At 56.8% G+C, this 26,433-nt stretch overlaps 1 protein-coding gene across 1 annotated transcript in view; it reads right to left on the reverse strand.

The window, feature by feature from the left end:
* RET (ret proto-oncogene) overlaps positions 1-20,695 on the reverse strand; it is a 55,441-nt gene extending 34,746 nt beyond the window's left edge. Inside the window, exons 1-2 of the mRNA XM_055119268.1 lie at positions 20,420-20,695; positions 984-1,247 (exon numbers count right to left, since the gene is read on the reverse strand). Coding sequence (XP_054975243.1) covers positions 984-1,247; positions 20,420-20,489 — 334 coding nt within the window. The 5' untranslated portion in view covers positions 20,490-20,695. The remainder of the gene's footprint in view (positions 1-983; positions 1,248-20,419) is intronic.
* Between the last annotated feature and the right edge of the window lie 5,738 nt (positions 20,696-26,433).

A 26,433-nucleotide genomic window follows, 5' to 3' on the forward strand; every position in this document is an offset into this window, starting at 1 on the left:
CCTCGAGAATCCCTGAGTGCTGTCTGTACTGTCTCAGGGCTCATTCACTGTGGCACCAATCCTGTCACGGTCACTAATTCTCCAGCTTCCCTGTTAGGGCCCGTGGCTTCCCTTAGGCCAGCACAGTAGATTCCTGGCCATGTTCACTTTGGTCTACACCCCAGGGAGCGGCTTTTTCAGAAGCCCCACTAGAGGCACAGGGTGGAGGGCAGCAACAGGCAATGGGGTGTGTGGGAGTAGGACCCAAGGCAGACACCCAGGGGGAAGGGGGCTCCCGGCCTGGTGACCTGAACAGCAAATGTGATCACCCTGACCTCGGGATCATAGCAACCTGCTCCCCACTGCATGCCACCACTTTCTTCCTGCACCAGGGGTCTGGTATGAATAGGGGTCTGGTATGAATGGGTGTCTGATATGAATGGGGGTCTGGTGAGCTCCCCATATCTCTGGAGGTGCTGGGAGGGGGGAGCTACTAAGGGTGTGGCTGCTGCTTCAAGGTGCAGTCAGACTCTGGAGCCTTCCCCCCAATCTACCTCTCTGTCCTCTGAGGAGCTGCTGGGGACTTCCTCTATGCCACCCCCCCTTCTCTGGCCTCTCTAGGCACTAGGGGCAGTTTGCTTCCCTGGCAAATGCCAAACCATTTGCTAAACCAACACCTTGGGGGTTCACCAGCTCTTCTTCAAACCCCTCTTTCATAGTCTTAAATCCTGGTTATCCCAAATGAAAAAGACATCTGGGTCTGGAGTGAGACCACCCCCCCCACCCCCAACCTCTGCCTCGGCAAGTCCTTCACCTGGGCTCTCCCATATCCCAACAGCCTCAGGAGCCCTTGGGGAATCATTGGCACCCCCCAGACTCGCCCTCACTGGGCTGACATAGAGGCAGCAGCCAGCACCACCTGGGGCTTCCGGTCAGACTCAGCCGCAGGCGAGGCTGCTGTGAAAGGGGCTGGGGGACGCTAAGACAGGGTGGGCGCTCCTCACTGCGGATGCTGAGCTTCTCCCAGGTGCTGTGGTCCAGGCTCTGGTTCAGGTAGAGGAGGCCCGTGTCCTCCTGGATGCGGATCCAGACGTTCTCCTGCAGCCGAGTGCGGTAGGCGCCGTAGAGGTGCTGGCCCAGCCGGAAGCTGGGCACCTCCTCGGGGAGGTCGCGCAGGGCATGCACGTAGAGCAGGGGCATGCCCGCCTGCTGGTCCACGTACAGCTTCTCCCAGTAAGTGTCTCTGGAGAAGTAGAGTCCCAGAGCGGCTGTGGGAGGTGGGGAGGGAAGCAAGTGAGGAAGGGCTTTCCCCTGTGGTGGAGACTGACAAGCCCAGATTCCCTCCTTTATGCTGGAACTTTGTAATGGGCCTGTCAAGTTGACAGGTGTGTGGGGGGGATGGGGCGGGGGATGGGGTGGGAATATGGGAACACTGGTGAAGGAAGTTAACACTGGCAGAGGGATTGGTGTTGAAATATTATTTAAAAAAATTTTTTTTTCTTTTTGGGTCACACCTGGTGATGCACAGGAGTTATTCCTGGCTCATGCACTCAGGAATTACTCCTGGCAGTGCTCAGAGACCATATGGGATGCTGGGAATTGAACCTGGGTTGGCCACGTGCAAGGCAAATGCCCTACCTGCTGTGCAATCGCTCCAGCCCCTAGCCTTCTTGGAATATTATATGCCTAAAACGCAATTATCAATAACTTTGTAAATCACAGTTCAAAATTTAAAAAATGGAAAAACTGGACAGAGGAGGAAGAAGAGGCAACATTCTCGATCACCTGTGTCTAAGCCATAAAACTGGAGGCAGGGGGCTCACATGTGCTTCGGGACAACCCCCCGGGTATTCAAACATTGGAACAGAAACTCCCAACAGAGGGGGCAGGTCATAGCCAAGAAAGTAACAAACCTTTATGGAAACTGAACAAGTGACCCGTGAGCCACATGTCCCTCCTGCTTGTCCACAATAAGTGAGAGCAAATCCCCAGGTGACTGACCCCCAGCCACCTCCTCTGCCGAGAAGTGGGAGGCCAGGCCTTCAGCAGGAGGATGGAGCAGCACGGCTCACTAGTTACTGCACCAAGAGAGACGAGCTTAGATCCACACAATGTGGCACAGCTCCTGTGAACCACGTGGCAGAGGGACCAGCAGAAAAGGGGACACGTGTCTCCTCTCTGGGCTTCTTTTCTTTGCTGGGGAAGGAGAGTAGCTTCACCCACGAGGTGCTGATGAGGCCTTGGGGGCCCTCTTAGCAATCCTGAGCTCCCAAGGTGGGCAGTTCAATGGAGGGTCTGAGTATTTCATGCTGCTCAGGCCCAGTAGGACCAGGGATATTTCTGACAGTGCTTATGTGGGTCACACTTCGAGAAAGTTGGAGGCAGGTAGGGGTGAGGATCGAGCCCCTGAGACTTGACCTGAACGTGACGAATGGTAGGCGGCCCCTCCTCAGAAGCTCTCCTTTTGGCTTCCCAGCAACAGTCTATGTCCCCTCCAGTAAATATATGCTCAGTAAATCAATGCCAAGGGCTGATTGCGCAAATGGGGCCCTAACCTAAAGGAACCAACATCCTGTCTTACCTTGTTCTTTGTGCAAGTACATTCTGGAAACCCCCCTGAGATATTTGTTTCTTGCCCCTTATAGCATATAAGGTTGACCCTGCTTGAATAAATGAACTGTCTCTCTGAAGCTCTACCAGAGTGCGTGTCTTTCTTGTGCTGTTGCCTCCTTAGTGACTGCACAATGAGCAGAGAGAGGAAAGCTGCCCTGGCTGGCCTCTCGGTCAGCCCAGTGACTCCTGTGTGTCAAGACTGACACTTAGAACCACCACTGGCCATGCTGAGGGGTCCATACTGGTGACGGGGACTGAGCCAGGGTTGGCCGCCTGCAAGGCAAGTGCCTTAGCCCCTGGACGATCTCACTTAGGTTCCATAATTCTGGGTGTTGGATGAAAAACTGCAGACTGGCTATGTGCTGGGGGCAGGGAGGGCAGCTCTGGGATAGTGAGAGTCTTGTCACCCGACAGGTACGGGGGCGTAGGCACATCCACCAGCCCATGGTGTCCAGCACCAAGACTTACGATTGTAAGCTATGCAATATTTGTCACAGTGGCCCAAGGGCCGCCATGCCCTGCAGAGCTTTACAGTGTCCTCCCTTGGGGCCCCCAGTTCCCAGGGTCTGGCGGGGGGGTACTCAGAGCCAGGGACAATACTGCTGCTCTGTCCCAGGGTGTGGATCACGGGCAACAGGCGAATTTCCTCTTCCACAGCATCCTATGGGGGCTTAGAGCCAGCGGGGCCAGTGGGAGCCAGGCAGGGGTGGGGCCTGGAAGATGCCCTTAGACAGGAGATGGCTGGCCACCCCCTTCTCTTCATGCCCCCACCTTCTTTGCAGAAGGGGCTGGCGCGGCTGCAACCTCCCTCCCCTCTCAATACAGGGGTGCAGGGTGAGTAGAGACAGGTTGGGGGGTTGTGGGAGACCTCCCTTTCCATCACACCACCAGAACAATCCACCGCCACCCCCCATACTGTGCTAGCCCTCCACCCTCTCCCTCATCCCATGAGTCACCAGAAGGTCTGTCCAGCTTGCAAACATTGGCCCTGAGGCAGGAAGCAAGAGCCGTTAACATGAGGGCACACAGAGTCAGCCAGAGAAAGGGAATTTATCCAAAAAGAAGTCTTCCTAGAGGCACCCCTCAGCCCGAGTCCCAAAGCCAGCAGGTCTAGACCTCACCTCCGGCCTGGATCCGGGTCCCCACCTGCCATGCAAGAAGCTGCACCCAGCTTGCAGCGGGGAGGCCAGCATCATCGGAGCACGGTCCCCTCCCAGGCCTGTAGTCAGGGGGAGCTGAAGTCTGGTCACGGGAAGGATGTGGATTCAGTGGCCCCTAGAGTGGGTGACCCAGGACATCAGGGCTTGTGTCACTGCACCTGGGAGCAGGGACTCAGCAGGGGTGCCCCCCAGTTTCCTCCTCACCCAGTAGGAGGGCTCTGAGATGCTACCCGGGGGTGCAAGTATCACGAAGACCCTCCTTGAGTGTCCCAGACCCCAACTCCCCTGCATGTGCCCAAGTCCTACACGGAGAAGTGGGGAAGGGTCTGCATTATGACACCCCCTGCAGCACCCCGAGTATCAGCCAAGGACCATGGGACATGAAGCAGCCCAGCTTCTGCCACCTGCTCTCTGGGGACACATCCCAGGACCTGGCTGGCAAAAACAGGTCACTTTGGGTGCCTCTGCCTGGAGCAGTCTGGGAAGGGGGTTGGGGCTGGGAAGGAGGGGGAACAGGAACTGGCCAGAGAGGGGCTTCCTCTTGGAGTCTGTGCATCTCCGAGGGCTCTGTCCTGGCTCCTGGGACTTCCTTGCGCAGTCCCAGGCTCCCCGCCACAAGGGCGGGGAGGAGGGTCCTGCCTTCTCCGGGATCACAGGGGCCTCGTCTGTGGCTGCCAAAAGAGATTTGTAGCCCCGGCACTGACGGTGAGCAGAAACGGTCTCAAATGCACTTAAAATGCTTCCCAGGTGGTCCCGAGGCTCAGCTGCGCTGCCTTAATGCGCCTCCTCGTCACAGACACCTCCCAGGGGAGAAACACAGGGTGCAAAGGAGGGACAGAGGAGCTGGCCATGGGGGCAGGGACGTCCTGGGCAGTCCTAGAAGGCTCCACACTTGGTTTAATGTGATGCGACTGATGCTTCATTCCAGATCAAGGGAGTTACTCCAGGCTGGGCAGGAGCCTGCGCGGCCCCTGGGGTCCAGCATCGGACAAGGCTGTGCAGTCTCCACTGACCACTGGCCGCATCTGGGTCCCATTTTTCCTGAGCTGGAAGAGGAGGGTCTGTGGGGTGCTGTTGGGGAGAGCACCAGGGCAGGCAGGCCATGTGCAGGTGCCCACTGGGGCCAGGGGATGAGGAGCCTCACCCTGGTCAAACACGGGCAGCTGCGCCTCTCACACATCAGCAAAGGCTGACAACGGGCAGGCAGAGAAGGGAGGCCAGGGCCTGTGGGCCAATAGTCCCACCGAGGCGCCTGCTGCCAGGATGGGCTGCTCCACCAGTGGGCGCAGACTGTCCCTCACTCTAGGGGCAGATTAATCCAGGCCTGGCGATGCCTCTTCTACCCCCAACCCCCAGCATCCACCTGGGAATGACGCAGAGTGAGAGTAGAGAGTAGTCCCTCCTCCCCACAGCCCCCTTCTCCCTGCGCGCCCCTCCCGACATCTCACCTTACTATAATGCTAGGGCAGACTTGGCCAATGGCACCCCCAGTGTCACAGCTCCTTAGGGATTCCCTTGCTGCACTCAGAAGAGCAGGACTTAGCCAGCTGAGGAAGAGCAGGTCCTGCGTGGTTCACAGCCCATTTGCCATGTCTGTGTACATGTGCATGAGTGTTATGTGTACATGTGCATGTGTGTGTGTGTGTATGTATGCAGATGTGTATGTGCTGGAGATGGAATCAGAGAGTTGCACCAGTCAAGACATCACTGTTCCATCGCCCAAGCAAGAAAAAAATTAACGGAGTGGGCAGAGGAGAGGCAGTGCCCTCCTCTGGCCCCTCACTGGCTGGTGACCCCACCAATGCCTGCCAGTTCGTCCACTGCAGTCGCAGCTCTTAGCAGGTGGCCTGCCCCCTTCCCTTCTCCTCCACACCCTGAACTGGTGAGGCAGATCCCACTGCTCCATACCCGGGGATTAATGCACATCCGTGTGCGGTGCAGCCAGGCTCACGGTACTCCTGCACCTTGTTCATGTGCCTTTCCCAGGAGTCTGGGTGCATGTGCTATTACTTGAGTGTCAGCCTCACGCCCACAGCTGGATAGAGCACCCACTTCATGGTGAGCGGTCACTGGAGGCACTGAAGGGCAGACCAGGACTTGGCTGCTGCCACTCATTACCCGCTGCTCATTCTGACAGGGGTGGTGGCACCAGGCTCTGTCCCACCCACATCCCAAAGTATACCAATCCTCCACCCCAAGGTCACTGCTCTCCTCACCTGTGTGCCTCTCTGTGGCCTGAGCCCTGAGGGTCACCTCCTGCTAGCCAAAGCCATGTACTCAGGTATAACCTAGCTCCTTAGTAAGTTGCAGTTCTCTCCTAGGTGTACCTTAAAACCTTTGGAGCTCTCCCAGACCGCACCATTGTCTTCTCATCACAGGTAAAGAATTCTCTCCAGGCCTGGGAGATAGTGCAAAGGGCTGGAACATGCCAGAACCCAGGGTTGAATCCTCGATTGCACGATCCCCCTGTATCATGGGGAATGACCCCTAAGCACCATGCTTAGAGTAGCCCCTCAGCACTATAGGCATGGCCCCCAAATCAAAACCCAAACAGAAATACTCTCTCTCTCTCTCTCTCTCTCTCTCTCTCTCTCTCTCTCACACACACACACACACACACACACACACACACACACACACACACTCAATCACACTGTTTCTCACACATACCCAGTGTTCTATCTATTACTTACTCACTATCCCTCAGCCACCACAGACACACTCTGGGCCACTCCCACACTCACTGTGGACTCACCATACCCGGCCCAGCCTAACTACGGCTCACCTGGGATCTGGTCACCAGGAGCTACCCCCGGACCCCCTGAAGTGCCTGCGATCTCCTGACCATCATCAGAAAGGTGCGTGGCCACGTGGCCATGCCAGCCTAGATGTGGGCATCTCTCCTGGCTGGCCGTCCCTGCTCTGCCCTCCCAGCCCTCTGGATTATCAGTTACATCACTATGGGGTGTATCACCCTGACGTGGAGAAGCAAAGCCCCCCCAAATGCCACTGCCTTTCCTGCATTGTGAAAGCCAGAATCCGGGACACATGAGAGGAAAGCAGGAGAGACTGTGCTGAGATGAGCATGCAGATGGCCCGGGTGCAGGGCAGGCAGGCGTCTGTGGAGCCGCCGTGGGCGCCCAGCTCTGGCCGTGACGAGCACCAGTCCTGGCCGATGACAGTTTTATGAGGGTGCAGTACAATCTCCTTAACAGACACTTCCTAATGCCATCATCTGCACAGGGAACGGGAAACAGGCCCCTCGGTGCCCCCAGGGACAGGCTCCCCTGCAGGCCAGCTTTCCCTGTGCCCGTATGGGCGGGGGAGCGGGGTCTCCTCCAATGGCGGGCTCACTAAGTAGGGGCGGGCGAGTGTGCCGGGGAAAGAACGTGTGTGAGTGTGTAACAGTGTGAGAAAACACTGTTGCCTGGGAAACCCCAGAGCCCAGGCACCCCTCTCACCCCCACCCCAAACCACATTTCCTCAATTCTCACTAACTGAATAGCCAAGACCTACAAAGAGTGCAGGATGCAGTTCTACTTTGTTTCAGTTTCTTTGGGGGGTTCCCAAGCAGTGCTCAGGAATCTTGCTGGGGACTTCCCGGCAATTCTGGGCCATGCTGTCAGTGTTAGGGGGCCTCCAGGATTATATCCATCATGGTGGTCCTTAAGGGACCCTGTGATGGCGGGGATTACATCAGGTCGGTCACATGTGACTCAGGTGCCTTAACCCCTGAACTGTTATATGATATGGACACTTAAGCTGAAAGGCCCCACAACCCCCCACCAACCCTCGGCTAGCCTGACTGACCCACCTCAGGGATCTACGGCTCTGCACCCCCTTTCCCACATCACCCCACACACTGTAAACACTGACCTGGTCTGGGTTTCTCGTGCAAGTTTTGATTTGTTTTACTTCTTTATTTTTTGCTTGTTTCCTATTTTTATTTATGTTTCTGGAGGGGGCACAGCTGGCTGTGCTCAAGGCTCACTCCTAGCGGGGCTCAGGGGACCATACATGGTGCAACAACTGAACTCCGGCTGACTGTTAGGCAAGTGCCTTATCCGCTGCGCTCTCTCTCCAGCTCTGGGAGTTTGTTTTTGTTAATTAAAACTTTCCCCTCATTCTTCAAAGAGACTTTTTCTGCAGATTGGCTATTTCCCCTCTATGCTTGAAGGCCCGGTCCATGGTCTCTTTGCTCCTCGCTGCTGCTTCTCCTCGTCATCCCTCCCTACGTTCTTCTTGGCTACCTTTTGAGCCTCCTGTCTTTGGGGTTCCCCAGTTTCACAGGGATTAGCAGCCTGCTAGTCTCCTAGTTTCCCCACTCTCCACCGAGCCCTTAGGTGTGGGTGTACCCTGTTCTTCCTTAGTCTCCCCACGGCCAGTGGCCACCAGACCCACAGCTTTATTCCTGCCTCCAAGCCAACACCACAACAGTCCCCAGTGCTGTCCTCATCCCTGACCACTAAACACACATCCCTGCAGTGCTCCACTTGCCCCTCCTGTTCCAGCTTAGTAAAAGTGCTCCCTGGAGTCCTCCCCAAGACTACTCCTTGCACCCACCCCCCCAGTCAAAGCATCTTCAGCACCCCGACCTCACTCACCTTGAACCTTCTCTCTTCCGCTGCACACCAGCCCACAGGCTGCCCTTTGACACCCAGTGCCCTGCCTTTCTGCTGTGCTGCCCATTTCCCCACCCCGACGACACCCTGTTGCTCACCCATCTTCCCAGGTCACCCCAACTACACAGGCCACCAGCCACAGAGGGCTTGGGTCCAGCCAGATCAGGCCCCCTCTGCCACTGAAGCCTGCCTAATGCCCGCTGCCTGAAGAGTGGCAGAGCCACTCCTCTCCAGGGCCCAGGCCCTTCCCCCCCCGCCCCCCGCCTACTCCTGTCCCCTCTGCAGCCACATGGGCCAACTTTATGGGAACTGGAACAACAAAGTCAGGAGGGCACCCTTCAAATGTGCAGGAAAGGAGCAATGAGTAAATAAATGTTCTCGAGGGTGGGAAACAGCTGGGATACGGCTGGGCAGTCAGCAGGGAGGCTGGAGACAGGAAGGGGTGGCTGCAGGGGGCGCCGCAGGAGGAGAGCGAATCCCCCAGGCAGATGCTCTGAAGTGCGTTTTGGGAGGACAGTGGCAGTAGGATGAGCCGGGCAGAGCAGCGTGTCCACCCCTTCTGGGCTCCCACTGCTCATGTGGGTCACGCGGGGCCACGTGATGGGGCAGCTGCCCGAGGGAAGCTGGGGCAGGTACCGAGCCAAGAGCCTGGAGGATGAGAACAAAACTGCCTACCCCAAGGCAAGACAGGAAACCTGGGTGCCCGCGGAACACTGTCTACTGGTGAGGTAAGTTGGAAGGTGTCCCGGCCACAGGAGCCTCCCACCCCCGCCCCCATGTCCAATATCTGCCCTGTCCATGCTCCCTCTCCCAGCTGGACACAACTCAGCTTTTACAGAAAACAGCTTAGATCAGGGAGGGCGCCACAGCAAACACTGCAACTGGGGAAGGGGTGTGGAATAGGAGAGTCCTGTTTGTAAAACAGCATCTACACTGCTCCTAATTGAACAGCTCAGTGGCGCTGGACATATTCACGTTGTCTGGCTTCCATCACCACCATCCTTCACACTGGGGAACTGAAATGCTAAACCCAATCAACACTGACTGCCCCTTCCCTTCTCAGCCATCACTCAGCATCCTCTCTGCATCCGGCTATTTTAGAGACCGAGTATGAAGGCACTTTCTCCTTACTTCATTTCACTTATCACCATATGCTCAAGCTTCGCCCATGGCCGTCCTCTTTGTGTTGGGTTGAGTAACCTGGCATTAACGTGTGTTTCTCCAGGCACATCCATCCTTCCCTGGGCCTGGCTCACAACCTCCTCCTGGCCACTGTCAGTAAGGCTGCTCTGAATGGGTGTGTGTGAGCATCTCTCGGAAACCCTGGAGTCCAATTCATTAGACCATCTACGCAGCAGAAGAATTATGGGATTACAAAGTGCCTCTACCACTGAGCCATCCTTGGGCTCCCGAGAAGGTTGAATTCTGATGTACTCCATTTTATCTATTTTTATTGTTGGTGTCTGTGTTTTAGTGGTCATAGAGTGGGACCCACATTTTAAAGTCAGGCTGTAAGATCTATATGTCACCCGCTCTGGGGTCAAACAGAGCCAGTTAGTTCTTTGGCCCCATCCAGAATCATGCCCCCATCTTCCTGGCTGCCTGCCACATCAGTGCTGTTGCTGCCTCGGGTCTGTCCTTGGCTGCCACCCACTCATGCAGCATCGTGGCACAGGAGACCCGGGGATGGAAGCTCGCTGTCACACAGTAAGGGCACCTGTGGGTCCTTGGTGCCGGGGCCTCTGTGCCTGACAAGCCCCTGCGCTACTGCTATGTACCACTTGTGATGTCCACTGCCTCGGCAAATTAAAAAAAAATTCATTTATTTAAAAATAGCGAGAAACTAATATGACAAACACAACTAGTAAAACACGATTTCACGTTTTTAGTTTGGGCAGTGCCTCTTCCACACAAGAGGCAGCCCTCAACCCGGTCCCTGTGTCTGCCTTTCTGTGATGAGGGGAATTCGTGGGAGCCTCAGGACCTGAACCACAGTGGCCACTACGTCCCCTGGCTCCAGCCCCGAAGATAAGGAGTCCAGTCGCAGGCCTGGCTACCTCTGCCTGGAACCCTCCCCTCAGCCACCCCACAGTCCCTGTGACCACTCCCTAAACCTGCTATCACTCCCCAGTTCTGTCTTCCCCAGGGTTCAGGGGCCTCCTGGTCACATACCTGGTCACTCTCTGAGCCCCAGCCAGACCTCTGCACCCGATCAGCTCCCATCGGAAGAGTCCAGCTTTGGGACTGGCACTCACTCGGCCCAGATTTATCATTCTCTCACCTTGCAGCTCTCAGGAGAGCCCCACTGCTCCTCGGTCCCCCAGAACTCCACACCCAGAGTGGCAGAAACAGAGACCGTGATCCCCAGTTCCATCTCCTACACCATCAGCTCCCCCAAGCCTCTGCCCTCTCTGCCCAGCTTCGCAGGAAAGGATGCTGGGACCCAAGTGAGTGCCCCGATGCCGGGCCAGGCCTGGGGTGGGAGAGACAAGGCCGGCTCTACTTAGCCAGGAGGGGCCACTCCTTACTGCCCATGAGCACAGGTGAGGACCCCACTGGAGCTGATGAGTTTCCCATATGTAAATGGGAACAGTCCCCAGGGACCTCAGCACACAGTGGGACCACTTCTGCTTCTCTGGAAGCACCCCTGAGCACCCGACATAAAGGAAAAACACTCATTCTGCACCCTTTCCTGCATCAAATACACTGGCCTCCTCACACATGGAAGTAAGTGTGTCCCAAAGCCCAAGACACACCCAGGCTGCACTGGTTGCCACCCCCACTTCCTGGCCCAAAGGCTACAGGCCCCTTCCCTGTCCCCACACGAAACTTGGTCAGCGAGAGAGCTGCTTTTTAGGTGGTGGCAGAGCAGCCATCCTTCTGCAGGAATGTCACTTCTAATTAAGGGACAGAGTGGTAGCCTGGTCAGTTCTGGGCCCAGAGGGAGGCACCTGAGCTCACAGAGCCCCCTCTATGCCCACCCCTCTCCCGCTCCCAGTCCTAAGCCTGACCCAGCCTGCAGTCACAGCCACCATGCACGCATGAGTTCACCCCCACCCGCACGCTGCAGTGGCCTCAGAGTGCTCGGCCACTCCTGCCCAAATGTGATTTCCCAGCTGCTGCCGACTTAATCACCAGCCTCACGGGTAGCTCCTTCCGCTGCTGAGCAAAGGAAACTGCCAATTAGGTTACAATGCATTTCTTCACCCAGGGCAAGGCCAGGCTGAAACAGAAGGGCCACCCAAGTTGGTCTGCCGGGCACCACGTGCGGGTCCCCAGCCCCTGTACCCCCAGGCGACAGCTGACTGGGATCCAGCCCCTGGCCTGGGAGTAATGAACACAGGCACCACCTCCTGCAGACCTGGTGCCATCCTGGGCCACTGTCTCCTCCCATCGGCAGGCATCGCCCCCTCAGAGTTTGGGCATCTCAGGGTAGGTGTCTTACCTACTTTTGACCTGCCAGTCCAGCACCCTTGAAATCACCCCATTCAACACAGACCCGAGGGACCTCTAGAATCATTCCCATGGAAGAACATCAGTTCCCTTCAGTTTTTTAGACTTTGCTATATCTTGTTTTGGGGCCGTACTGGGCAGTGCTCAGAGATCACTCCTGGTGGTGCTTATGGGACCATATAGGAGATCATGTCTGGGTCGATCACATGTAGGGCAAGTGCCTTATCTTACTATTTCTCCAGCCCCCAAGAACTGCACCCATCTTAATCAGAATTGTGGCACTTGCTAAGGACAATTAGCACAGCTGGGTAGTCTTGGAAACCCTGCGGCTTGTCCCCTTGTAAGGTTGGCTTAAGGGGTTGGGGTACCATGGGTCCCGGAACCCCAAGCTCTTCACCCCCCCCCGCCCCGACCATGTCCTTCACAGGGAGGTCCTGAATTTTGGCATCTCACACATCAGGAATGATTCCAGCACTTCTGACTCTGGAGTTCAATGTGGCTTGTAGGGTCCAGATCTCTGGAGACTGTTCTCAGAGTCACAGTGGGTTCAGTCCCTGCAAAGGACCAGGATGGATTCACAGCCTCCTCAAAAGGGGCCTGACAGAAATGCCCTTTTAGCAACCATTGGAGGAGGATTGATAAAGCAAAGTAAACTCAATGACAAAAAGACAAGGCCAGTCCTGTTAACACACGGACAAAGGATCCAAAATGGACATGGTCCATAAGCACACGAACGAGATTTTCCGGAGGGAAAGACAGAAACTCAAAACTGAAAGGAGACGCTACTATTTTCCCACCGGGAGGGCTACAATTACAACAAGGGCCAACAAAATCCAAAGTGACAAGTTTAGTGAGAATGTGGTGTCAGCGGGAAGGAAAAATGGCTCGCCACTGTGAAAAACAGTTGGGCAAGTCCTCAAAATAAAACCTAGGATAACAGTTGAACATGACCATGCCTCTCTGCTGCATGTAGAACTGCCCTTGGGACTCACAGATGTTCGCATGTGAATGTTCATAGCTGCTGGACAAGCAACAAGAGCCGAAAGGTGGGAAACAATCCAGATGAAGGTTAAGTGTGTTTTACACATCACTCCCAAAGCAGCCAAGTACTGATCAAAGTCGAAAGAAGCCAGACAACAGCCCCTTTATGACTCATCTGGAATGGATGAATCCTGACAGAGTCAGGTTGCCAGGGATGGGGGGTCCAGGGTCCCATGCCTAATCTATGGGGTTTTATTTGGGATTATGAATATACTCAGGAACTACATCAAGGTGATGTGTAGTGTAGACCACACTGAATGTTCTAAATGCTGAAGGACTGTTGACTTTTTTTTTAATTGTCAAGCTAACATGTTTACAATAGCACTAACATTTATGGTTTTTATGCATAGTTACTGCACCCAGATCTACTAAGTGCCCAAGATCCTCCAGTGATGTCATTTTATTACTTCTAGTCAATCTCTTCATTCTCTCTCACTCTTGGTAATCTGAGTTTTGCAATCCAAGGGCAAAGGCTTGCCACCAATATTGTCTATTTGCTTGTTTTGTTTCTCTACACACAGATCTTACAGATGAGTAAGGTCACCTAACATGTGTCCTTCTCTCTCGTACTTCTTTCTATTAATGTGATGATTTCCAGTTCCATCCAAGTTGCCATAATCTGCTTGATTTCACCTTCCTTACAGCTGTATAATATTCCACAGTGATTATTAACCACGACTTCTTTATCCATTCACCTGTCATTGGACATTTAGGTTGTTTCCGTATCCTGGTCATACGTGCTGCAGGTGTGCATACATATATTCCAAATGTTTTGGTGTCTGGAGAGTAGATGCCAATAAGTGGAATCACTAGGTCATACAGAAGCTCTATTCTTGATTTTTGGAGAAGTTTTTGTACTATTTTCAATAGAGGCTGGTCCACTCACATTCCCACCTATGGTGGATGAGGATTCCTATTTCCCCACATCCCCACCAACACTGATTGTTTCTAGTCTTTGATTTTGATCTATGCCATCATACAGTTACCATCATTCGGTGTAGACGGTACTCACTGTCATTATGAATTACATTTCCTCAATAATATGTAAAGATGAGAACTTTTCCTTGTGCCGAATTTGCCATCCTGGGGAAGTGTCTGTTTATCTCCTCTCCCCATTTATGTACTAAGTTATTTTCAGCTTTTTTGTTTGTTGTTGTGCTTTATGAATGTTGCAAGCATCTTGAGTACTCGCTGGCCCTTTATGTATGGTATATGGTGGCTTGTTCACTTTAAACAGCTGATTTCATGTTACACGAATTTTACCTTAAAAAAATCTTGAAAACCGGAAGTAAATTGTAATCCTTTTTATTGGACATTTTCCTGGCTTCTAGCTACTGTGGCCAGAGGTCCTTGCATTGCTGAGCCAGAGAGGCTGATGTGAAAGAATGGGTGAGCAGGGCACACATCTGGGCAAGTTCCCCGGGGAAGGTGGGTGCCCATGTGTCCTGTCCATCTCTGCACTGATTTTAGTTTGGGGGACTGGAAAGGTTCCTTAGAACTTGGTGTCCACCAGACCACACAGGGAATAGGGAGCAGAAAGAGCTGTGAGATACGCAGATGGAGATATCCTGAGACTGGGTGGTGGCGGTGGTGGTTGGTGCCAAGTCCCTCTGGCCAGCCCCTGCAGGGAAGGTGGGGGAGGGGCACAGGGAGAATATGCCAGAAAGTGGGGTTCTGGCCAAGGCTTTTTAGGACTCTGTGGGAGATGAAGCCAGTGGTCTTTCTGAGCAAAGGCCAACTGTATCGTCCACACCCCAATCTGTTAAAATTGAGCTGCTTTCCCAGGTGGGCGCCAGGGCTGTCAGCCCAGAAGCCCCCACAGCTAAGCAGACACAGGTGAGGGAGCCTCAACTCCTGCCCTTTCCCCTCCCAGGGAAGGAGGAGAGCAGCAGACACCCCGAGGCCAAGCTGGGGAGGCCAGCAGGAGTTGGGGCTGGAGAGAGAGAGCTGTGCAGGCCTGGCTCTCTCCTCACCACAGCTGCATCTTTCACCATCTTTCTGTGTCTCAGTCTCTGGCCCTTTCACAGGGCAGCCAGGTTTGAGAAGAAGGTCCCAGTGACCCATCTCTGCACAGGACAACCCAGCGTATAGCTCTGGGCACCCCACACCTGCCTTTCCAGCACCCAGACACACACCTGTCCCCACATCTCCTCAGCCATGAACTACGTGTCAGGAACTACATGCTTTTCTTCACTCTTTCGAGAGCCGTACAAGGCAGAATTTTCTAGAAACAGAGGCACTAAAGGGGCACTCAGGACAGTTTTGATAAGCATTGTCTTGGGAGGAGCCTTGTACTGTTCAAGCAGCACAGCCATGGGCAGGGCAGGAAAGGGTTCCAGCCAGGTCCTACAGAGTCCCGGTGCCACACCCCAAGGGCACGGGAGGGCAAGGGGTCAGGCTGCCACCAGAGGCAGTGCCACACTTCCCAACCTGGGAGGGGCCATGCCCCCCGCCCATGCAGAGCCCCAGCCTGGGGTCCGCGAGCACCACTGAGGTCATGGAGTGCTGCCACAGCTGCCCACCAGGTGGGCACACACCTGTCCAGGTGCACCAGAAACTGTTCAGTGGGGTGTCTGGGCTGCGGGATCTCTGAAGCCACCTGCAAGGCCAAAGCAAATAGAACTGTTTGCTTGGGGCCTGCCACCTGCGCTGCTCAAGGCCCGGAGCCGAGAAGCACCGCCCCAGCCTTGCCCTGCGCCTGCACAGGGTGTCAGGGAACCCCCAGGGGTGCACTCACCCAACGGCCTCCGTTCTCAGGGACTGGGGCTTCTCAGAGCCCCCATGGTGATCACGTGGTTGAGAGCCCAGAGTGCCAGCCACGGCATCGAGGACACCAGGTAGCCAGAGCCGGGCAAGGTGGGAGTTGGGTGGGTGTGATGCAGGATGGGTGCAGGTGGGATTCCTTCCTGCAGGGCCTCCTGCGTGTCCTGGAGCCTAAAAAAGCTCCAAGAGGGGAGGGGGCGATGCATCTCCTAAAGCCTGGGCAAGAGGTGAGAGGAAACCAGGAGGCTCTAGAGGTGAGCGGGCCAGCACCTTCCCCGTTGCCGCCAGCGGAACCCCTGCTTCCGCGTCTCTAAGCACATGCCCCCCCCCCCAAGCCCTCCCTCCACAGTGCAGGAGAACAATAGGCCGTCAGGACAGGAGAGGGAGCCAGGGAGTGGCCCCCCTGCCACCTGGGCCCCACCACCTCCCTGCCAAGCTGCCCTCTACCCTCCTCCAGCTTGAAGCTTGAAGGGAGGTACTGAGGTACTGAAGCTTCCGTTTTCCCACCCACAACAGCTGCAGGTCACGGGACCCCTCTGCAGACTATAAGTGCACACACCACCCTGCCATGGGCAGAGCACAGATTCTGGGACAAGAGTGACTGTGCATGCCTGGGGGCTCATCCACGAATGCAGGTGCCCCCTGAGAAGTCCCTGGGTCTCCTGTCCCTGCATCCGACCCAAGAGCACCAATGTGGCCACGTGGCAGGTCTGGGAGCTGGCTCAGAGCCGCCACCGTCATCTCCCAGGACCCCTCCTTGGCCTCACCCAGGATGCCCCTCTTGCCACACCCTGACCCCACTGATGGACAAGAGAAGGCACTTGCTGAAAGCCAGAGGGGCGGGGCTGGGCAGTCACCAAGTCACCCCCACAGGGGCTGGGGGTCTCTGTTTCTCACCTGTGAAATGGGCAAACCATCCCATCCCTCAGGGAGTGTGGACAGCAGTGGGTCAGGGGATGGCCGCTGCCAGTGTCCACCTTATCCAGGCAACAGCCATGGTCTCTCCAGTAATGAGATGGTCCAGACCTTTGGGGAGGTGGCAACTTCCGGGCTTGTCCCTCCCCCCTTTGGCACCTCAGGCTCCATTTTAACAGATACCATAATTTTAATTTGTTTTCTCCTCCCCTGGCTAAAAGGCCATTAGCTCCCCATTAGGTGGACATATCCCATTTTCTTCACACCACCAAGGAAACAGCGATTTACTTAGCTATCCCTGAAGCAATTTTGCAGAATAAAGGCAATTTAGCAAAGGGCTCGATAAACTTCCCCATTTGTTCTCCGCTCAACCGCAAGCTCCACCCTTAGGAGCCCACCAGCAGGCCCAGCCCCTCTGCTTTTGGGTAGTCTGGACCCTGCCAGTCTGGGTCCAGTCAAAGAAGGAAAGGGAGGGAGTCCAGAGGCCAAGGCTGGCTGAAGGGGAAAGCAGGTGGGCCCAGGTGGCCTGTGACCCTGCATCATCTTCACTGGCGGGGCCCTAAGGAGTAGAAAAGAGGTGGGCAGAGTCGCTGCACACCTTGGAGCCTCACCTTACAGTGCCCCCGACTGCCCAGAGTGGTCTGCCAGGCCAGGGCAAGTTTCCCTTCTTTAGTGCCCAGGGAGAAAGTCCTGGCATCTGTGGGCAGAGGGCAAGAGTTTCCCTCAAGCCAGAGAAGCTGAGCAAAACGGGACCTAAGAAATCAGGCTAGTCTAAATATCTGTATTGCAAACCATAACACCCCAAAGTAGAGAAAGTATGGGGGAAGTTGTCTGCCACAGAGGCAGAGGGAGAGGCAGGATGGAGGGGATACTGCGGTCATTGGTGGTGGAAAATGTGCACTGGCAGAGGGATGGGTGTTCGATCATTGTTTGACTGAAACTCAAACGTGAAAGCTTTGTAACTGTATCTCACGGTGATTCAGTGAAAAAAAAAAAAAAAGAAACCAGGCTAGGAAGATGAGAGGAATTGGGCAGGGGTGGACTGTAGGTGGCCGGAGTGAGCTTGCCGAAGGAGGGTCTGGCCTGGCATGAGCAGGAGGAGCCCCAGAAGCGGGGACTCTCTTTCTCCCTGATACAGCTGGAAGTTGCACTGGACAGCAAACTGCCAGATTCTCTTCCGGGAGGAACATCTTTCAGATGGAGGGTCTCCTAGGGCCTGGGGCTCTTGGTCCCGCCCCTTCCTTGCCCCAGGGGTAGGAGGTTACCTTGAGGGCAGAGGGTGAGGGTAGGCACCGGGTGTGTGTGTGTGTGTGTGTGTGTGTGTGTGTGTGTATGTGTGTGTGTGTGTATGTGTACGTGGGTTCCCTATGTGTCAAGAAGGGCTGGCTCTGGATATAGGTGGCATGTGAAGGGCCACACCAGGTGGAGGGAATGTGTCCCCAATTCATGAATGTGAACCCTTGTGCAAGGGCAGGAGTTTGGTGTGTGTGTGTGTGTGTGTGTGTGTGTGTGTGTGTGTGTGTGTGTGTGTGTGCGCGCCCAAAAATCGTAGGGTGTGGTGAAAGTTTCCTGTTGTGTGCAGGGAATCTGGATGTGGGCTGATACCTTTTGTGAAGGCATGTGCATGGCATACACAATGACTGCATGGATGTGTACAGGGTACAGGCTGGGGTACGTGCATCTCCCCATAGCCTTGCTGGGCGGCGACAGATGGGGAGTGTGCATGTGCGTGCGTGCATGTGTGTGTGTGGAGGAGGGTGGGTGAGGGCTGTATCCTGGACCTTGAGTCCGGCCTCAGTGCCCTGGGAGATGCACAGTGACTGCACCTTCACTCATTCCCAGCCTGTTTCTTCATGGGGGGGCGCCTCCTCACACCCCTTCCTCCATTCAACACGGAAAAGAATGCCCTGCCCAGGGCTGGGCCACCAACCTCTAGAGACCAAGCCCCGCCCTATCCCCCCCCCAAAAAAGAAAACCCCATGCAGTCCACTGGAGTCCAGCACCCAGCAGAGGGCGCCCCGAGGCCAAGCCGCGCCCCTCTCAGGCAGTGGGGAGAGAAGGTGGGCGACAGGCTCAAGGATGGGAATTGGACAGAGGGAGACTGAGCAGCTCTGGGACGGCTGCTCCGGCGTTCACAAGTGCCACTTCTCCACAACCAGTGCCAGCATCATGGGCATCCAGGGGCCGGCTGGGCTGGGGGCTCCCTTTCCCTGGATCCTTTCCTCTCCCAAAGACCTCTTTGGCTCCCCAACTCCATGCGGCTGGGTGCAGAAAAGCCACCTGCACCCATGCTGATCGTGAAGGCTGGCTCCCAAAGCCCAGTCCCCATGGCCTCATGGGCACCTCAGCCATGCAAGGGCATAGGAAAATAGAACTCCTCTGCCAGCTGGCTGCCAGGGAGAAGGGGAGCCTGGACTCTCCACCCCAGGTCCCCTGCTCACACCTGATTCCATACCCCTAGCCACAAAGTTGCAACCCCGAGTTATTAGCAGCTTCAGAACATCTTGTTTGTTTTGACTTCCTCCTGCAGTCTTCCACCTCCTGCCTGGCTTCCCAGCCTTTGTGAATCCAGTATCTCTCTACTCGGGAGGAAAGTGCCGGGTCTGGGACTGTGTGTGTGTGTGGGGGGGGGGGGGGGGCGGGGGCGGGAATTCCGGCTTTGGACCCCGGTTCCAAATACACAAAGCCTTGGGCAGGCCTGCGAACCCAGAGTTCTGTGCAGGACCCCAGTACAGAGGCAGGAGACCCGCGGCTACCGTTCTCTGGGTTCCCGAAGGCCAGCGGGAAAGGCCGGCCTTTGTAAGCCGTGGGGGAAGGGACCCCGGCTCCTCTCTAGGAGGAAAACAGAACGGACATCAGTCCTGGCCGGCGGGAGTAGTCGGGGCGGGAAAGAACCGGCCATCAAAGGCATCGTGGCCTTTGAGGTTTCAAGATCCCAGTCCCGGGGTTCACCCTGGTAGGGTTTTGGGCGCTGGGCCGTGACCGCCTTTGCAAAAAGCCACATCCAATGCAAAGCCACATCCGATGCCAAACCACATCCAATGCGGGGCTGCACCAGCTGGGCGGCTTCCAGCAGCCCCGGACCGACGGCGGCGGCGCACCGCCTTACTCCACTCCAAGCCGCTCATAATGGGGGGCTAGTGTCCTAGGGTTCCAATGGCCACGCTTTCAGTGCCCGTGACGGGCAGGCGAGCCTGCCGAGCTCCCGAATGGGCGCGGGTCCCCGGGCCCTCAGCCGGGCGCGCTGGGCTGGAGTGAGCGGCGGTCTTCGGGGAAACCGCTCCAGCAGACGGCCTGGCAATCCGGTATTTTAAAGACCAGGGCGGCAACCACAGCGCAGAGGAGAACCCCGCCTCGTTATAAAGGAGCGGCGCCCCCTCCGCACCCCGCGACCCGGCAGGCGAGCAACCGGCCGGAGAATAGCTCCGACGTGGAGCACCAGGAGACACCGCAAGACGAGCGATCCGTGCAGCCACAGAAGTCCCCGCAAGTCGCAGGCTTTGCAGGGCGACCCCGCCCGGCCTCCCCCACCTGTGCCGAAACGGCTACCACCGGGTCTACAGCGGTTCATTTTCAGATGCGGGGCGCGACCCGGCGGATGCGCTCTCCGGACCCGGGCACCGACGCCCAGGCGGGCGCCAAACCCGACCGCTCGGCGTCCCGCTCCAGCCCGAGACCCACCTACCCACCCACCTACCTGCCCAGGCCCCGGGGCTCCCTGCCAGCCGCGCCACCTCGTTCGCCCCTGGCCGAACCCGCTCGTCTGGCCACTCAGCAGCCAGTCGCCCGCCTCCAAGAGAATGTTTCCGAAGGCGTTCGCCGGGACGCGGGGTGCGCGGTGCCAACTTCGCCCCGGCCGCCGGCAGGACTCACCTTCGCCGAGCAGCTGCAGCAGCAGCAGCAGGAACCGCAGCCCCGCGGCGCCGGCCGTCGCCTTCGCCATCGTCCGTGCGTGCAGGGGCCGTGGCTGGAGGCACGGTGGCTCGGGCGCGCGGGTCTCGGCGGCAGGATTGGGTGCTCAGCCGGGTACCCCCATGTCCTCCCGGGACGCGGCGGACACTGAGTGCGCAGAGCGTCGGGGCTCCGACTCCGGGACACTCCCCGCCGCTGCGCGCTGGGCGCCGGTCGCGGGACTGAGGCGGGGCGCGCGCGGGCAGCGCGGGAGGAGCAGGGGCGGGGCGTGGCGGGGGCGTGGCGGGGGCGTGCCGGGCGGGGCCAGGGTGCGGGCGGGGTGCGGGATGCGGGGTGCGGGTTTGGGGGATAGCGGCTCCAAAGGTGTGTGGGAGCACCGGGCAGAATCTCGCGGCTGGACCACTCGGGCAGGGACCTGCAGGCAGCGAGGTGCGGGGCGCAGGGTGCGGGATGTCACCCGCAGCCCCAGGGCGCGCACCGCGGCGCCTCCAGCCACTTTTTCACACCCCGCTCGTCCCGCCCCATATCTCCGCACTTTACTCTTCCCGATGTCCCGAGTGAGCGAGAAAACGGCGCGGAGATGCCGTGCGGGGTCCGGCAGCCGGTGCGCCGGAGCGGACGCGGAGACCCGGCGGGCGCCCCGCCTCCAGGCTCCGGGCGCCGAGCGCGTCCTCCGCCATGTCTCAGAGGAGGTGGGGGAGGCGCGGCGGGAGCACAGTAAAGGGGGTCGCGAGCGCTTCGTGTGCACACCTTAGGCGAGCCTGGGTAGTGGCTTACCACGTCCGAGGTCTCACTCGGGGAGAGGGCAGGGGTCGCTTAGGAATAGTTTTTGATCTCCCCTCTTTAGTTCAAAAGGATGGGAGCTGGGAAACTGCCCCAGGAACCACCCTTTGAGCCTCCATAGGGTGCTTGTAGGTGGGACCGAGTGGGAGAACGAACAGCAGGGAGGAACTGGAGCTGGAAAGAGCTTAAATCTTGTCCTTAAACACGTGCCGCTGAACAGGTGCTCTCCTGAAAGGGGGAAGCCTCTGGACCCCTAATCTAGCAGGCGGGGTGGTGGACTTGTGCAAGGAAAGGGACCATTCTTGCACCCAGCACTGCGGCTGGAGGTCTGGTCCCTACCTGGGGCCAGGGAATGGAGCCCCGGAGCCTGGTGCCTCCTCGGGCTGCTCGCAGCACCCGCTTGTCCTGTGCAGAGCCCCGCCCTCGTTCGGGCTGAGCATGGGCTGGATAAGTGATGGGATCGTTCTGCAGATATGAAGTCAAAGTGAAGTCACCCTCCTGGGCAGGAGGAGGAGCTGCCAAGACAGAGGCAGGCTGGGGCCTGTGCCAACCAAGATGGCCAGAGCCGGCCTGTTGGCAGGAGGCCAGAGCTGAGCCTGCCAGCTCAGGAGAGCCACCCTGCGGTCATCAGACCTTGTGCCTGGCCTGCACACCCCAGGGCCCAGGGATTCAACTCCAGCTTTGGGAGGCTGGAGATGGGGAGGGGCTCTCTCTCCCTTGGATGCAGGCAGGCGCAGCCTGGGACTGTGTTTCAGGCTAAGTTCAGGGAACAGGTGAGTAGGAAGGGGGTGGGCTTCAATACCATGTAGCCGGGGACATGCATTACTAACAGGTTTTGTGGCTACCACCCCAGAGGATCCAGAAGGAACGGGAGGACCTGATTTACTCTTCTAGCCTTCCCACCAGAACTTCAGGGGATCCTCTGGTCTTGCTTCCACTGATGTGGGGCTGGCTTGATGTGTGTTGGAACTCTGCTCCCTGCCTGGCCCCTCTAACCCCTCCCACCTTCCCTCTTTCAATCACCCTTGAGTAGATACTCCAAGGTTTGGGGGCCACTACCCTCTTCTTTAAAGAGGTCTGGAGGAGCAGCAGGGTGGATGGGCTCACACGTGTGCCTGTACTCACATGCATACTTGAATGTTCCTAGCTAGGTAGGGGTGTATAACACCCATCCCTGCCCCAGGGACATTCAGATGGGGGCAGAAGAGAGCCCCTGGCCTTGGGAGCATAGGGAGGGAGTGGCTCTGCATGGGATGTGGGATGAGATGGGATGTAGAATATGGGCTGTAGGATGTGGGATGGGAGGCAGGATATAGAATGTAGGATGGGACAGGGATGCAGGATAGAATGGGATGTGGATGGGATGGGATGCAGGGTAGGATGTGGGATGGAATGGGATGCATGGTGGGATGGGATGTGGGGTGGGGGATGGGGTGGGATGCAGGGTGGGATGGGATGCAGGATGGGACGGGATGCGGGATGGGATGGGATGCAGGATGGGACGGGATGCGGGATGGGATGGGATGAAATGCAGGATGGGATAGGATGGGATACGGACTATCAGAGCAGGATGGCAGAAAGGAGCTTCCCCCATTGAGAGGACAGAGTAAGCCTAAGGCCCATGCAGGGAGAACAAAGGACCAACTGGGTGCCTGTCTGGGTCCCCAGGAAATCTCTCGCCTGGCTTCTCCCAGTTTCAGGCAGTGGGACCCTCAAAGGTAGAGCCTGCAGGGAATTTTAACTCTCTCTGTGCCTCAGTTTTCCCCATTGCAAACTTCTCCATCTTAGGAAGGAGGGGTAGAGCTTAGTGCCTGGCAAGTCAGTGCCCAGCACACCTTGCCATGTTCTTGTCCAGCTGCAAGTCTTGGCTCTTGCGTTCCTTTGGGCTCTCCTATATCAGAGGATTCCCAGCTCCGCAGGCATCATCTATGTGAGCAGGTGTTGGGTGGAGGGCACATCTCAGGGCACCCTCCATGTAATTCTCAGTCAACGAGACTAGCAATTCCCCAGGGTAACTTTTATAGATACAGAGATTCCTGAGCCACAGCTCATAAAAATCCACATAAAAAAATTAAGTTTCCCAAAGAGGCACTGTCTCCAGATCCTGCTATGGAATGAGTCAGAGCTGAGTCTAAATTTTGCCTTTTAGAGTGGCACGACATTGCAGCCACATTGGCCTTTCTGAACCTCAGTTATGTCATCCACAAAATGGGACTGGAAAGAGAGTCCCATGCTCTAGGTGTGTCTGAAGGGAAGGGCTAAGTCCGTCTGCATGAGTCTGAGTCCAGCTTGGGATAAAGAGCTCAGTGCACAGGTGCCTCATGGCCCGCTGTGGCATGCACTGCTTCTAGCAGGACAGGGGTGCAAGGACTGGAGTTCCAGCCCCCAAACCACATAGGCCCCTGAACAATACCCAGTGTGGCCCCAGCATGGCTAGGCCTGAGCAGTTTCTCCTTGCTGGGCTCCTACACTCAACTCCCAGGTTAAATAGTTATTGCTGGGAGTGACCCCTGTGTCCTCTGAGCATTGCTTGGGATCCCCTCTCCCCCAAAGAGGAAAAAAAGGTAGGAGCCAGAGAGAACAGAACAGGAATTAAGGTGTGCGGGGGGGGGGAGGGGGGCCGCAGGTGAATCCCTGGCACCATAGATGATCTCTCAAGCACCACCAGGAGTGACCCCTGAGCACAGTCTGTAGCAAGCTCTGAGCATAGTGGTCCCCAAACCGAAAGGAAGGAGGGGAGGGAGGAGGGGAAATAAAGGTCTGGAGGGAAAGAGAAGGTAGAGGAAAAAGGAGGGAAGGGAAGGAAAGGGAAAAGGGTGGGAAGAGAGAGGAGGGAAGGGAGAGGAGAGGAGAGAGGAGGGAAGGGAGATGAGAGGAGGGAGGGGGAGGAAAGGAGGGAAGGGAGGAGACAGTGGGAGGGGGAGGAGAGAGGGAAGGGAGAAGAGAAGAGAGAGGAGAGTGGAGGTGAGAGGAGGGAGGGGAGAGGGGAGGAGAAAGGGAGGGGAGAAGAGAAGAGAGGAGGGAGGGGAGGAGAGAGGAGGAAGAGAAGAGTGGGTAGTGGAGGGGTGGAGAGAAGAGAGGAGGGAGGGGAGGAGAGAGGAGGAAGAGAAGAGTGGGTAGTGGAGGGGTGGAGAGAAGAGGGCCGGGGAGGAAAGAAGAGGGGAGAGGGGAGGGGCAGCAGGCCCCACTGGCTGTCTTGTCCAGTGGGAGGGAGCAGTAGGGGCAGAAGGTGCTGAGTGCTCCGTAATCATAAGTGCACGTGAGTGTGGGGATTCAGGCAGGTGCAGGAGAGCTGTGCGCAGGAGCGGAAGTGGGTGCAGATACCAGAATCCCTGGGCCAGGAGGCACCACAGGGAGGGGAAGCTCAGCCCCATGGTGGCCGTGGCAACCTGGAAGGCTGCAGAACTCCAGGCCTGCTGTGTCGTGCCTGATGTGGATGGAGCCCCGCCAGGCTCTGCATCCTCTCTGCCTGTTGCCTTCCAGAGTTCAACAGACCCTTCTCTGCCTCAGTTTCTCTGTGCAAACAGGGGCCATGAAAGTCCCCGGCTTCCAGTGTTGGTGAGTGGGGTGTTGCGGTGTAGACAGCTTCATTGATTCAGTCTTCCCCGAGAGCAGCTGCCAGGAGACCAGCTGGCTGGGAGGGCTCAGCTGGGGTCCCTGGCCCCCCACCCCATTTCAAATATGCTTTCCCCACATAACACACAGTGCTGGACTGGGGCTTGCCGGAATGGCCAAGGACCACTCTTCACTCCCCACTGATGCAGCACTGGCCTCACACACTCGAGGATGTGCAGACAGCATTTCTGCTCCCCTGGGCCTCACACAGAGTCCTGCTGATGGTCAGAGTCCCCAGCCTTTCAGAGCTCAGACAAAGCCCACCTCTACCCAAGTCCCTTACCTCTGGACCCTGACTTACCCTTCCCTGCACCTCTCAAATGGACTTGTCATTCTCTTCAGAATCTCCTCCCTCTAGATTTCCCCCTCTCCCCATCCCCTTCTTCCTTTCCCTCCTCTTCTCTCTTATACCCTTCCCTCCTCTTGCTCCATCCCAACCCCCTGCTCTGGGCAGGAATGGCATCTTAGAGAAATGACAGACTTCCTGCATCCCTGGGACCTGGGACCATCCTTTATCACTGGGGAAGAAGAATTGGAGAATGTCCTTGCCATGTGGTGAGGCTGTTCCCCCTGTGGAGCTCCCCCCATTCCTTTCCAGGCGGGTCAAGCGTCCAGGCGTTCAGGGCAGTGCCATGTGAGGGTTGTGAGCCCAGGGCTGTCTTGGTATGTCTCTGGTCCTGGTGTGTGGGGAGTGACCTCTCAGCATGCTGTCAGCCTCTGGGGCTGCAGCAGGAAGCAGAGGCCCTCCCATCAGCGTCCGAGGACAATGGAGTCTTCACAGTATGAGCTGTCAGTATTTTTTTGTGTGTATTTTTCTCATCTGTAGCATCTGAGGCCAAGAGGCCAAAGAGGTGCATGGACATTGCAGAGGTGGCATCTTCAGACACCCCCACATCGCAGTCACGTGATTCTCTCAGGACTACCCCCACCTGCAAAGGTAACAACTCACCAGTGTGGGGATGGAGCCAACCTGTACTGGCCTACAGGAGGCAACCTCTGTCCCAGGTAGCTGCACCTTACAGGGGAGCCCTAGAAACCCTGTCCTACCCAGCCCATGTGAACTGCAGCCCATTTCAGAACACACATGCACACACACACACACACACACACACACACACACAGAGTTCTAGAACCCTAGAGCCCTCTTTGCCTAAGCAGCACTTATCTGACTGTAATTACACAGTCAGTCTCAGTGGGTTGATTAATGCCTGCACCCCATGCGGATTGGGGGTGGAGGGTTTCACTCACATAGAATTTCCATCCTAAGGGCAGCGCTGGCTCACGGCCCATGACAGCTGATGGGGCCCCAGGCCCGCTGAGCAGCGCTTGCTTCTTGCATCCTCTGGACTCAGAGGAGCAGGCTGGTCCTAACTCACCAGCCAGCCCTGCAGATGTCAGGGCGCCCGGATGGGTAAGTCCAGCAGATATGGCCTGAATGCTTTTTAGAAAAACACATCTCCCAAGGCAGTTTCATAATCTGCCTTGTAATGCAGATTTAGACAACTTTTTACGAATGCACTTTTTAAAATAGGTCTTAATGGATCCTTTGCAGTAGTTACCGTCCATTGTGTAAATGC

The sequence above is a fragment of the Sorex araneus genome, chromosome 11 (genome assembly GCF_027595985.1).
Source record: "Sorex araneus isolate mSorAra2 chromosome 11, mSorAra2.pri, whole genome shotgun sequence".
Lineage (NCBI taxonomy): Eukaryota > Metazoa > Chordata > Mammalia > Eulipotyphla > Soricidae > Sorex > Sorex araneus.